The 12,009-nt window shown below is 41.8% G+C and overlaps 1 protein-coding gene across 7 annotated transcripts in view; it reads right to left on the bottom strand.

Annotated features, from left to right (window-relative positions):
- FAT1 (FAT atypical cadherin 1) overlaps window positions 1–12,009 on the bottom strand; it is a 157,500-nt gene that overhangs the window by 70,975 nt on the left and 74,516 nt on the right. For all 7 annotated transcript variants that reach the window (XR_009555787.1, XM_060246423.1, XM_060246424.1 and 4 more), the window contains exon 3: window positions 7,127–7,188. Coding sequence is in view for 6 of the 7 variants with exons in the window: in XM_060246423.1 (XP_060102406.1) it covers window positions 7,127–7,188 (62 nt within the window). In the remaining variant the exon portion in view is untranslated. The remainder of the gene's footprint in view (window positions 1–7,126; window positions 7,189–12,009) is intronic.

The following is a 12,009-nucleotide window of genomic DNA, read 5'->3' as shown; positions in this document are numbered from 1 at the left end:
CCTTCTCATATATGGAGTTACTGCTATATGAAACACCAGGGGTGAACTCAGACACGGTGCATGTGTAGGATTGCTCCTGGAATATTTCTGTGACTCAGAGCTGGCCCCTAGAAGGCCTCTGTGGCTGACAAATGGAAGCAAAAACAGCAAATCAGGGTTTCCAGCTCCTCTCTGTTCTGTCACCTTCTCCATGGCAATGGAACCTTTTATAGCTCTTTGCTGGTTTCCCCTTTATTTTTAGCTGTAATTTCTTTCTCTTGCACTCTTGTTCTTTGATGGGCCTTCTTTGTCAGTGTGAGATATACACAGAAATAGCTGACAGTTACTACCATTTGACCACCTACAATCATCAGCAATTGATAGAAGATGAGCCATTCAGCTCTCTTAGAGAAATATTTTGCCTATCCTAGTAGAGAAATTCAGACAAACAAGAGACCAATCAACCCCGCCCCCCAATACTAAAAGACAAGCAAACTGCTGAATGTTTTCAGACATGAGTGCTAAAAGGTGGCACTGGAAGTGTGTGAGGGGTGGAGCTGGATGTAAAAGAACCAAAAGAAAGCCTTTTGGAAAAACTGTGTTAAACAGTATTTTCCCAGGGAAAACTGCTCGAGATATTTTCATTAATAACAGGACCCTCCTCCAACTCATGGTTATCTATTACCGCTCACCAATGTTGTTGCTATATTATTGCATTAAAATCAATAAAATTAAAAAATAATAACAGGAGTCTTAACATGTGCCAAAATGCTCAATGCTTTATCCAACCCAGAAGCTTTTGTCCCAGTCTTGAAAATTCACATACCAGGCAAACCTCTATACAGTTCATTTATGGAGCCATTTTGTGTGGACATGTACCAATAAACACATCTTTCTGGCTTTGGGAAGCTAAAGCACACGATGATGAGAACGCAAACAGTGGAACCCTTGCCACTCGTATAAGCAGGAGCACTAAATTCAGCAAGTTATTTATATTTCTTTCTTTATTTCATTAATTTACACACAACCTTTCCCCCAAAATTTATATCACACTCGATTGTTCCACTTTACCCTCACAACAACCTGGTGAGGTAGGTTAGGCTGAGAGTGTGAGGTCACCCAGCAAGCTGCCATGGCACAAGTTGGAATTTGAACCTGGGTCTTTCATATGCTAGTCTGATCGTCTTAACCAGTACACCACACTGGCAATCTAACATACCTGCGTGTGGTTAGCTTCAGAAAATATGGCTAATAAGTTTACTTGAAGGCATTCTTAAAATATTTGTTTCAACCTGTTGAGGGAGGGATGGTGGCTCAGTGGTAGAGCATCTGCTTGGGAAGCAGAAGGTCCCAGGTTCAATCCCTGGCATCTCCAAAAAAGGGTCCAGGCAAATAGGTGTGAAAAACGTCAGCTTGAGACCCTGGAGAGCCGCTGCCAGTCTGAGAAGACAATACTGACTTTGATGGACCGAGGGTCTGATTCAGTAGAAGGCAGCTTCATGTGTTCAGAACCTGACACTGACACACAGTTCGTCATTATATGAATGAGCCTGGTAGGGAGGGTGGGATCCTCAGGTATCAAATGCTCCATTCTCTCTTCCTCCTGTATATGTGATCCAATTAAACATCTTCTCAATCAAGCCACTCTTTATTACTGCACTTATAGTGTGGTTTGCTCTCTCTTCTACAAACTAAGATTCCAACCTAGGACTAAATCAGGAGTCCTGGGTTCATGGGGGGTGGGGGGACAGCAACCCTTATTTTATGGTTTGGACATAATGACAAACTATGGTTGGTTTCTGCAACATTTTTTTTTTTTGCTCAATATTGGTCAATTCCTCTCTTTTTTACAGCCTCTGTTCCACATGGCTGTTGTCCATGCAGGTCTCATGATCTCAAGTGTACCCTTTTGTGTATAAATAAATAAAAACTTATTATTATTATTGTGTGGGTCAAAGAGAACCCCTTTTCACCAGTGGAGAAACTGGCCGGATCTAACTCTGTAGTTCGCCAGGAAAATGGAAATCCTTCATTAGATCATGCACAGGGGGAGGAGAGAACGCAGCGGTAAAGCCCACCACATTCCCATAACAGGCCATGGAGAAGCTGACATGCAAATGGTATGAATGCAATATGCAGTATTTAAAAAGCAAGAAGCCATTTCATGGCTTTATGTAAAACCCAGGAGGAGGTTCACAGAACACAGACTTCAGTATGTTTGAATTTGCTACTATGCAAACAAGAGTGAAATGTGGGATAAATTTTAATAGCAAACAAAGAATAAACTTGCTACTCCATCTGGTCAACACTTTAATGCTCAATTAATTAGCCAGATGCACAGCATTTGGCTCAAGCTGCTCATAACACTGCCACCATTCTGTGAATGTTTGGGATTAAGCCTAAAACTTACAAACAAACCTATCAACATAAAACAATGTGTGTGTGAAGGGGGGAGGCTTTTGAAATGCCCCATTTAAAAAAAAACTACCCAACAACTATAGCAGTAATGATTCCCCCCTATTTCATATGCTGTGGTTTCCAATTTAATGTTTTGACAAATAATGCTGTACTCCAGGCAACAAAGGGAAAAGGAAGGAGGGAAGGTAGGAAAGGAAAAAAGAAAAGAAAAGACTGGCAATGAGCTCTAGCGAAAATAAATCCGAAAGACCCATCCTGTTCCTCCTCATTTTCATGCAACTCACTCTGAACAGGTGATCATGCAGAATTCTGTGAACTCCTTATCTAATAGTAGCATAGAAGGTATTCTTCATTTCAATGTCAATGGTTAAATGTGTTTCATTTTCTTGCCCATCTGTACTGTGCTCGCATATAGATGTGATGGCCTGTAAAAGCAGCATTCCCTTTCTGAGTAAAGCTCAACCAAGTTCAAAAGTGATATTTTCCTAGGAATCACAGAAAATGGCAGCAGCAGAGCAGCCCTATGTTTCTTGCAGGTTCCTACAACACAATGGATCACAGACCTTAGAGGCAATGAGCAGTTCTAGGCTTGTTTCTTCTTAAACTCCTGAATCTCTGTTATGCATCAATGTACAACCTGTGAATACTCTCCAAAACCATGCTAATTCTGTGAACCCTAAATCTAAATGAGTGTGCATATGCAACTACTATGCATATGCAACTAGTGATATGGGGTTCTGTTTATCTATAGTTGTCAGGGCTCTTGTGCTGCAAATCAGTCATATTAGATGAGTTAAATGTGAGATATGAAGCATGGTTAAACTACAGTGTGCTTACATGTGTGTGCATGTGTACAAAGTGCATTTGCCTTCTTCTGCTAACATTGTTTAAATATTACTTATTTATTATTTTATTTAATTTGCAACCTTCCCTACCCCATGAGTGGGCTCAGGGTGGCTTGCAATATAATATCTAAATTATATGTTTAAATCAGAATTATTTTCCAGGAAAATCCAGAAATATACAACTGGTGTTTCTCCAGATAACACGAACTCCTACAGATTTAATATGCCTATTTGGTGTAGTGGTTAAGTGTGCGGACTCTTATCTGGGAGAGCCGGGTTTGATTCCCCACTCCTCCACCTGCACCTGCTAGCATGGCCTTGGGTCAGCCATAGTTCTGGTAGGAGTTGTCCTTGAAATGGCAGCTGCTGTGAGAGCCCTCTCCAGCCCCACCCACCTCACAGGGTGTCTGTTGTGGGGGAGGAAGGTAAAGGAGATTGTGAGCCGCTCTGAGACTCTTCGGAGTGGAGGGCGGGATATAAATCCAATATCATCATCTTCATCTTCTTCTAACGCAAAGCTCCACGTGCAATAACTTGTTCTCTTACTCAATGGACAGCTTGGGAGAGATAATGGTAGATTCATTCTTGGACATATACTTGCCTATCCTAAGCTAAAGGGTGCCATCAAGTTGCAGTCAACTGATGGCAACCTCATGAAGTTCTACCTAACAGGGTTTTCAAGAAGAGAGATGAGCAAAGGTGGTTTATCACCGACTTCCTCTGCATAGCAGCTCCACTCTTAGATGGTCATCTCCCATCCGAGTATGAACTCTCCTTAGATTCTGAGCTCTGATCAGATTGAACTACTATTGACTATTAAGGCTGCTATAGAGTGACATTCTAGAAGAAACAAAGTTGGAGTCCAGGGGCACCTTTAAGACCAACGAAATCTTATTTAAGGTATGAGCTCTCATGTGCATGCACACTTCCTCAGATACAATGGCTAGCCACTTGGATCAGTCTAGAGCAGGGGTGGCCAAGCTTTCTTAACGTAAGAGTCACATAGAATAAATGTTAGATGTTTGAGAGCCGCAAGACTAGAACATCAGATGTTTGAAGGAGGGAGGAAGGAAAATAAATGGGAGAGGGAGAGGTGGAAAGAAAGCAACTTAAAATGCATTCGCCAAGCTGCCAGCTAGTTTGGCTTGGAGAAGTGATTTAAAGAGAGAAATGCCTTTTTCCAGTCAGCCAATGGAGCAGTAGGGGCTTCAAGAGCCTCACAATCAGTGTTCCCTCTAAGCTTAGTTAGCGTGAGCTAGCTTACAGTTTTTTAGCCTCCAGCTCACATATTTTTGTCTTAGCTCAGGAAGGGTAGCCCCAAAGCACACTAATTTATGCAGTAGCTCACAACTTTAACACCAGTAGCTCACAACTTTAATATCAGTAGCTCACAAAGTAGAATTTTTGCTCACAAGACTGCAGTTTAGAAGAAACATTGCTCACAATGTGTGTGAAAGAGTCACATGTGGCTCTGGAGCCACAGTATGGCCACCCTTGGTCTAGAGGAAAATAAGTAAAGGGGGGGGGGGAAGGAACAGAGTGCAGCCTGTACTCATTAGAAACTGGTTTAATCCTTCAAACTTCCAATGAAAGAATTTCAAGCCAAAGACTGTATAGTATAGCTGAGACCCTAGAGAGCTGCTGATAGTCACATACTAGGCTAGAATAAATGTGGAATACATCTAGAAATCATCAGTTTGTTATTTCAGTGACATTTTAAACAGAATCCGCACAGTTTTGTATGTACCCCTGGCCTGTTCATATAATCATGCCTCTAGATTTCACAGCAGACATCACACACCCTCTTTTACATACTTAAGAGTTCTAAAACACTCCTATGCCTTCAGTGACTATCAAAGATTTCCCTGTGGTTTCTGGAGCCAGCAGAAGGAACACCAAGGGCAGAAATAAAAACATGGAAAACAGACATGCTGTGAAAATAAAAGGGCCTTCAAGAGCTCAGGCAATGGGGTTCCTTGGATTACAACATTAATCTGCCGCTAAGCAAGGAGCCACAACCAGACTACTGAGTAAGATCCCCAGGACTGCCAGGGTTGCTACAAATCTACATTAACTAGTGTAAAGGGTGGGATTCGGTATTTTATATACGATCAGCACAGTGCTGTACTGCTGTTTTGGAACAGTAACTGGAATTAAGGACCATCCGGGAACCATATAAGATCACTGCAGTGGCCTGGCTCTTCTATGTCAACTGTGAACCTGACTGAAAGCATGAGAGCGTGAGGGACGGTTCAACACAGCAGGGAAAAACAGATCACAGCAGTATGAGCAGAACATACCAGGCTGATGAATTTCCACAGTGGAGGGAGAGAACAATGCTCCTGGCAAGCTAAAACAGACATACTAATATAGTAGCTTCCCAAAGCAATTAATATATTAACAAAAGGTCTAGGAACCTTGTAAGATTTGCAGTTGTGTATGCATAATGGTATGATTGATAAGAATATGAGAAGAGCCCAGGTGGATCAGAACAGTGGCCATCTAGTCCAGCATACTGTTTCATACAGTGATCAAACAGTAACCCTGGAGGGCCAATGACTGGGGTTTTCCCTAAAGTTGCTTCCTGACAAATGTTACCAGTATTCTCTCTCTCTCCCTTTCTAAAAATCAGGTGTGCCAGGACTTTGACATGAGCTGAGTGGATGATTTAAGCCTTCCAAAATGCCATCTTCCTAAAATGACAATGCTCAGGGTTCTTTCTTTTTTTTTGTAACAGGAACTCCTTTGCATATTAGGCCACAACCCCCTGATGTAGCCAATCCCGCTGGAACTTACAGTAGGCCCTGTACTAAGAGCCCTGTAAGCTCTTGGAGGATTGGCTACATCAAGGGTGTGTGGCCTAATATGCAAAGGAGTTCCTGCTACAAAAAAACCCTCTGATAACACTTACCATCATAAGGAGAGGCCCTCCTGACTGTCCCACAAACAGTAGGCACTCAAGAGAGGGCCTTTAGCAGCCCTATGATTATGGAACAACCTCCCCAGGGAGGGATACCTGTTGCTCTCACTTTGAACCTTTAAGAAGCAACTGAAGACAATTTTATTTAGGACCACATTTGATTAATCTAGTTTTTCTATTTATTGCCCATCTTTGGTGATATGAAATTCTAATTTAATGGATTTTTTGTTTTGTTTACATTGCATGCACCTTGAGTTCCCTAAAGTGGAAAGGCAGCTAATAAATGCTTTAAATAGGCAATAACTAAAACATAAACAAACAGCAGTTTTCCAGGGTTGGGGACATACCACAGTCTTTATTTGAATTAGTCCTGTAGGCACCAGATTTTGAAAGAGAAAAGCATGCTGGAAACACTGTTCCAGAAACTCCCAGCTTCTCTTATAGTTAAAACCCTCAAGAAGTGGAGGAAAGCATAACCTTCAATAGTTTCCTACCTCCCCCTCCAAAGAAACTGTGGGCTGTTTCCAAATCCATTTTCACCATTTTCCTCCACACACATTGCCTTCCCTTGCCTGTTAACTGACTGATGTAAGGGCTTTCAGTTCAGAGACAGTCATACACTTTCAATCTCCTGGAAGGGTAGGGAGGACTCAGCCTTCTTTTGAAGCAAATACTGGGGATGGGATATGACATTCTTTAAACAAGCTGAGGGAAGTAAGCTATGCCATCTGCAGCCAAATGTGGGTTTGGGAGGTGAGAATGTTACAATATTGGTTTGCAATATTCTCCTTTAAGCCAAAATTTGTAACATTGATATAGTCTCTTTTCTGTTTGAACACACACACTCCCATCCCCAGCAGTGGCCTCTCAAGTGAACATTAGGAATCCATAATATAAAAGAAACATATTTAGGGAGATATGCATGGGAAATGTGTAGATGCAAACGGTCAAGAGCATAATTTACCTCTAGTATGTGCTCTGCTTGCTGTTCTCGGTCAAGTCTTCTTGATGTTGTTGTAATTAGACCTGTGAAGAAAACAAGTAATTCATCAGGTCTTGAGGGAGAAATAACAGGTCAAGAGGCTTAGTATGAATGAATTATCAGTACTGTACTAACTGGAGTTGATAATGCTAAAATTTATACATAATTGCATTACTTTTTAAAAAGCACTTTCAACCCAGCAAGTTATAACAATATGCTCAATTCAGAAAACAAATCTTATGGACAGGTGTAAATTCATGAGAAGAGAATGCTGCAGCTATCAATTTATCTCAGCAAAATAATACTGATTCGGTCAGGCTGTAGGCTAAATTGATACAGATTTTTTTCCTTGAGTTGGAATAACCTGTTGTTCCCAGCAGTGCTACAAGAATACAATTATGTTGATGAGTATGCAGACTGAGGCAATTAAAAATTCAGTTGCACATATGAACCTTCAAAGAGTTCTCTCTACAAGGGATTTATAATGCAAAACTTGCATTGGTCAGAATGTTCTTTTACATTATAAATGCAACTGTTCTACATTCAAGTTATATTAAGGAACAACAAAAGTATCACAAAAAATTGAGTGTATTAAAAAAAAACAACATGCCAAGACTTCAATGTCTTTAGAACTATTCATCCATCTGGGTATTTTGTACACAAAACAAAAATAAAACAAAACCCAACAACAGAAAAATGGCAGGGGAGAAAAATACAAGTTGTTTCAAGTTTTTTTGGGGAAACAGGATGGGTTACAGGCAAAAATGGATTCTTTTAGAAAAGGTGGATTCTTTTAGAAAGCGCTGGGCATAAAACAGTTGCATCAGATTGCTGGAAGAGGAAAAAAAGACACTGAAAGGTGGTAAATATAAAAGGTAACACCTATTTCAGCTCTTCTTTTTTTCTTAGGCCTCAGGAACAGCAGTGAAGGAAACAGTGAAACCTGTACGTGATAAGGACATCATGCAACCACAACAATGTTCCCATCAAATAGTATCATCCCATTTGGTGTTTCTATGTATACCGTCTAACTTTCCAACAAACGCTGACCTACTTTGGGGTTATGCCCGCCTACCAGACAGCCACTGGCAAACCTCCCTGATGAGGTGGAGAGGGCAGATTTCCTCACATTGATAGGAAGCTCACAGGCAAGGGGGACAAAGGCTGAGCAGCTATGGTTTCCATAGCTTCTGAAACAAGCAGCCAGCTTGCCTGCTTTGCAGGACACAGAGGCAAAGAGCTTGCTTGTACCCACTGGCAGGCAAACAGGGCTTCGGAAAATGGAAAACTATACATACAGTAGGCCAGGCTGCCTTCACACTATAAGAGACCAGAGGCTTGCTCTACAGATTGGGGGTGGGTGGGGGTAATGAGGCTAATGCCAACTGCAGACACACACACTTATGATACATCAGAAAGATATTTTTCTCATAGCCCAATACCAATAATGGAAAACAGCTGAGTTGGGAGGAAAACTCTGAACTGAGGACTGTAACATAAGGAGAAGAGGGTAGTTCCTAGCAATGCTTATTTTTAAAAAATTAGAAAAATTGCATGGACCCTTTAATCATAATGATTGCAGGAAGGGGAAGAAGTTTCACTCACTTGTCCATTCAAATCTCCCTGAACATGTCACTATTTTAACAGCATACAGTCAGGATGTTTTCTCTTATCAACTAACAACTGAACAAGAATCTATGATAATTTTATCCCTATGGGAGAGCTATACATATAAATCCCACGGAAACAAATGTAAACCAATTCAAATAGTTGCCACTTCAATGTTAAATAACCTAGCCCAAGTTTTTAAAGCCATAAAAGCACCAAATCCAGTCTTTTTTTGCAACCTTTTATGCCACTTGGTAGTGGAAAGTGCTGTACCCTGCAGGGTTTTCAAGGCAAGGGATGTTCAGAGGAGGCTTGCCATTGCCTGCCTCTGTGTAACAACCCCTCACCCTGTTGTCAATCTGAACCAACATTAAAAGATTTTGGAGATTCAACTCTGCAAAACCTCACTGAAGAAATGAAAGGTGGTGAAGAAAAAAATGGAAGGACGTAGGCAGCTTTCTTTGTTATTAAGTAATCTGAAATTACCAGTAGAAAAATTTGTGGCATTTCATTCACTGCCTACCCAGACCTGTAGCCAAAAAATATCTCCTAAAGGGGCCCAGGAGATTAAAAAATGGGGGGAGGGGCTGTGGGACTTGGCTGCTTCTTCCCGGTTCTGCTTTCAGCCTCCGCCCGCCCCCAGGTGCTCATTTCCCCTCACTACTAGCGAGAAAACCCCTGCCTGCCCAAGCAGCCTGCAGCAGGCCACAGAATCCAACTTTGGGGGAGGGGGGGGCAGGAGAATATTGTCAGGGAAGAAGCTACCCCCTCAGAGCCTTGCCACACAGCTCAGGGTCACCCCCTGCCTTCCCCAGCTCGCCTGGCCCCAGCTGTCTCTCCCACTCTCTTTCTCGCTTTTGTTCACTTTCTCTCTCCCTCTCCTTCTCTCTCGCTGTTGATCTTTCTCTTGCTTACTCTCCCCTGCTGTCTCTCTCTCTCTTGCTGTCTCGTTCTCCCTCTCACACATGGAGTCTCTTTCCAAAAGTTTTTTTTTTAAGCTGGAGGAAGGGAGGAGCGCACCAAGGCACAGCTTAGGACCAACACAGCTTTCCTCTATCAGACCAGAAGGAGCTGCCAAAGCAAAGGAGGGCAGGCTGGGCGGGCAGTGGTAGTGGCTTGGCTGAAGCTCAGAAAGAAAGCGCAGCGGGTTTTTAGAGTGTGGCTGTTCTCTAAGGCAGTGCTTCAGGTGAACGTAGGAAGATAAGGCGGTGACTAATGAAGGGGCCCAACAAAAGGAATGGAGGCTTAAACAGATTGGCCTATGTGAACCTTACTGAAAAAGACCACAAGTCTTTTGGACAGCCAATGATTTCTTTTCTTTGCAACTTAACAGTTCTCAAAATAGGAGTTTCAACCCAAAAGTGGGCAATGATTCTCTCACTGGTAGATCTCAAGGTCACCAGGAATGGGGAGATGAAACAGCTAGAAAAATAGGCTATGGGTGCTTTGATGGCAAATTTAGGTTTGCATCTGATTACTATACAAAATGGTCATGCAATACCATTTGTTAGTAATACTATACATTTACAAATATTAGACGTGAGAAACAGAGTGTGAACCTGTTCAGTGTTGACTGTTTCCTGAGTTTTGTGTTGGGGAGGAAGAAAGTTGTATGGAGTTAAATTTGTAACCAAGTCCCAAAAGGTGTTTAAAAAGCAGGCCTGACTTCTGAAAGTTTCAGAACCATTACTGCAACTGCTAGCTGCCAGAATAACCATCACCTTCCCTCACTCAGTCCTCATTAGTACCTTCTCCCATCATGCCAGTGATGCAGGAGCTGCCATTTTTTCCTACCTCCTATGCACCAAGGGAGCATAAGAAGCCCAGCATCATGTGGGAAGCCAATATCTCTTCCCCAGTCAGTATCATGCCAGTTTCCAGATGACTGGCAGAGGAAAGCCCTGGAAACAGCTGCACTTCGATAACTTCCAGACAGCTGGTTTAGTGGGAGCGCAAAATATTTCTAGCCTGCTTAATGGCAGGCATCCAGGTTTTGTTCTGTCAGGGAGAAGCAGCCCATTTCCTCTCCTTTATGAACCAGCATTGGCCTCCTAAAGAAAGGATATTTCCCCTATTTTTCTTGCCTTTGAAATTAAGGGCTAAGCAGGGATACGAGAGACATGTGACCAGAACCTCCTGCTGTTTTTAAAACACTAATTAGCAATCTCACTTGGGCTGCCCGCATTACTGAGAAAAGGGATTTCCCATGAGTTTTCCACAACCTAAATTGCTCTCTCAAAAGGTGTAACTAACCCTATAGGGAAAGAACAATCATTTTTCCTCCTTAGGGCAAACTACACCTTCAGGGAAGGCCATTTAAACCATGAAAGAAAACAGGTCTCTGGTGAGGTGGCATATACATTTCTGGAATAAATAAATATGGGTGAAAAGCATTAAGTGCTTTCTCTTCCCCCATTTTCAAAGCAGCTATGAATCTTTCACCACATTTCTAGTTTATCTCTTAAGAAGAGTGAATTCACAAGCATAAACAAAAACAACTTATTTGTTTCCATGCAAGGAACAGCCCTCCTCATTTGAACATCACAGACTAATGTTCTATATACTCAGAAACTGAATGGTCGCCAGCGTTCATGCTCAGTGCAATTACTGGGTGGTTAGATAATTCCACATATATGGCGCATCACTCTTTTCTACATTTTAGGTGGGGGGAAAAGACAATGGTACCTTCTCCTGCACTAAAAGTTAGCACAAGTTCCCATCGTCTGGGTAGATAAAGACAATCTGATTTTCTCTTTTACTGTAATCTAAGTTGGAGATTTAATCAAAACTCAACGTGTGCCTGTTATAATCACTAAAAATAAAACCTAAGGGGAAAAGGTAGCCTCTTCCCATTTTCAAGTTATTTCCTACAATCAAGCCAAGAATCATTGTGTTTTTGCTTGGATTGCCTCTCAGCCAGGAAACACTCCCTGGCACTTCTCCCTCTTCAAACATCAAGTAATGTAAAAGGGTGCTTAAATCCCAAGCCTAACAAACCTGTTCAACAACTTCCCCAAACAATCTGCCAGTATAGTTGAAATGGTCTTTAGTTTATCACAGAGTCTCAAAAACTGCTTGTTCTAGCTCCCAGGTAAAGATAGATAGATAGATAGATAGATAGATAGATAGATAGATAGATAGATAGATAGATAGATAGATAGATAGATAGATGATGGATGGATGGATGGATGGATGGATGAAAAAATTTCAACTATTTCTGAGCCAAGTGAGTTACACAGGATTGTGTAGCAGCCAGC

This window comes from Heteronotia binoei, chromosome 9 (assembly GCF_032191835.1).
Source record: "Heteronotia binoei isolate CCM8104 ecotype False Entrance Well chromosome 9, APGP_CSIRO_Hbin_v1, whole genome shotgun sequence".
Lineage (NCBI taxonomy): Eukaryota > Metazoa > Chordata > Lepidosauria > Squamata > Gekkonidae > Heteronotia > Heteronotia binoei.
Note: the sequence above shows the minus strand (reverse complement) of the source record. Positions and strands in the feature narration are given on the sequence as shown.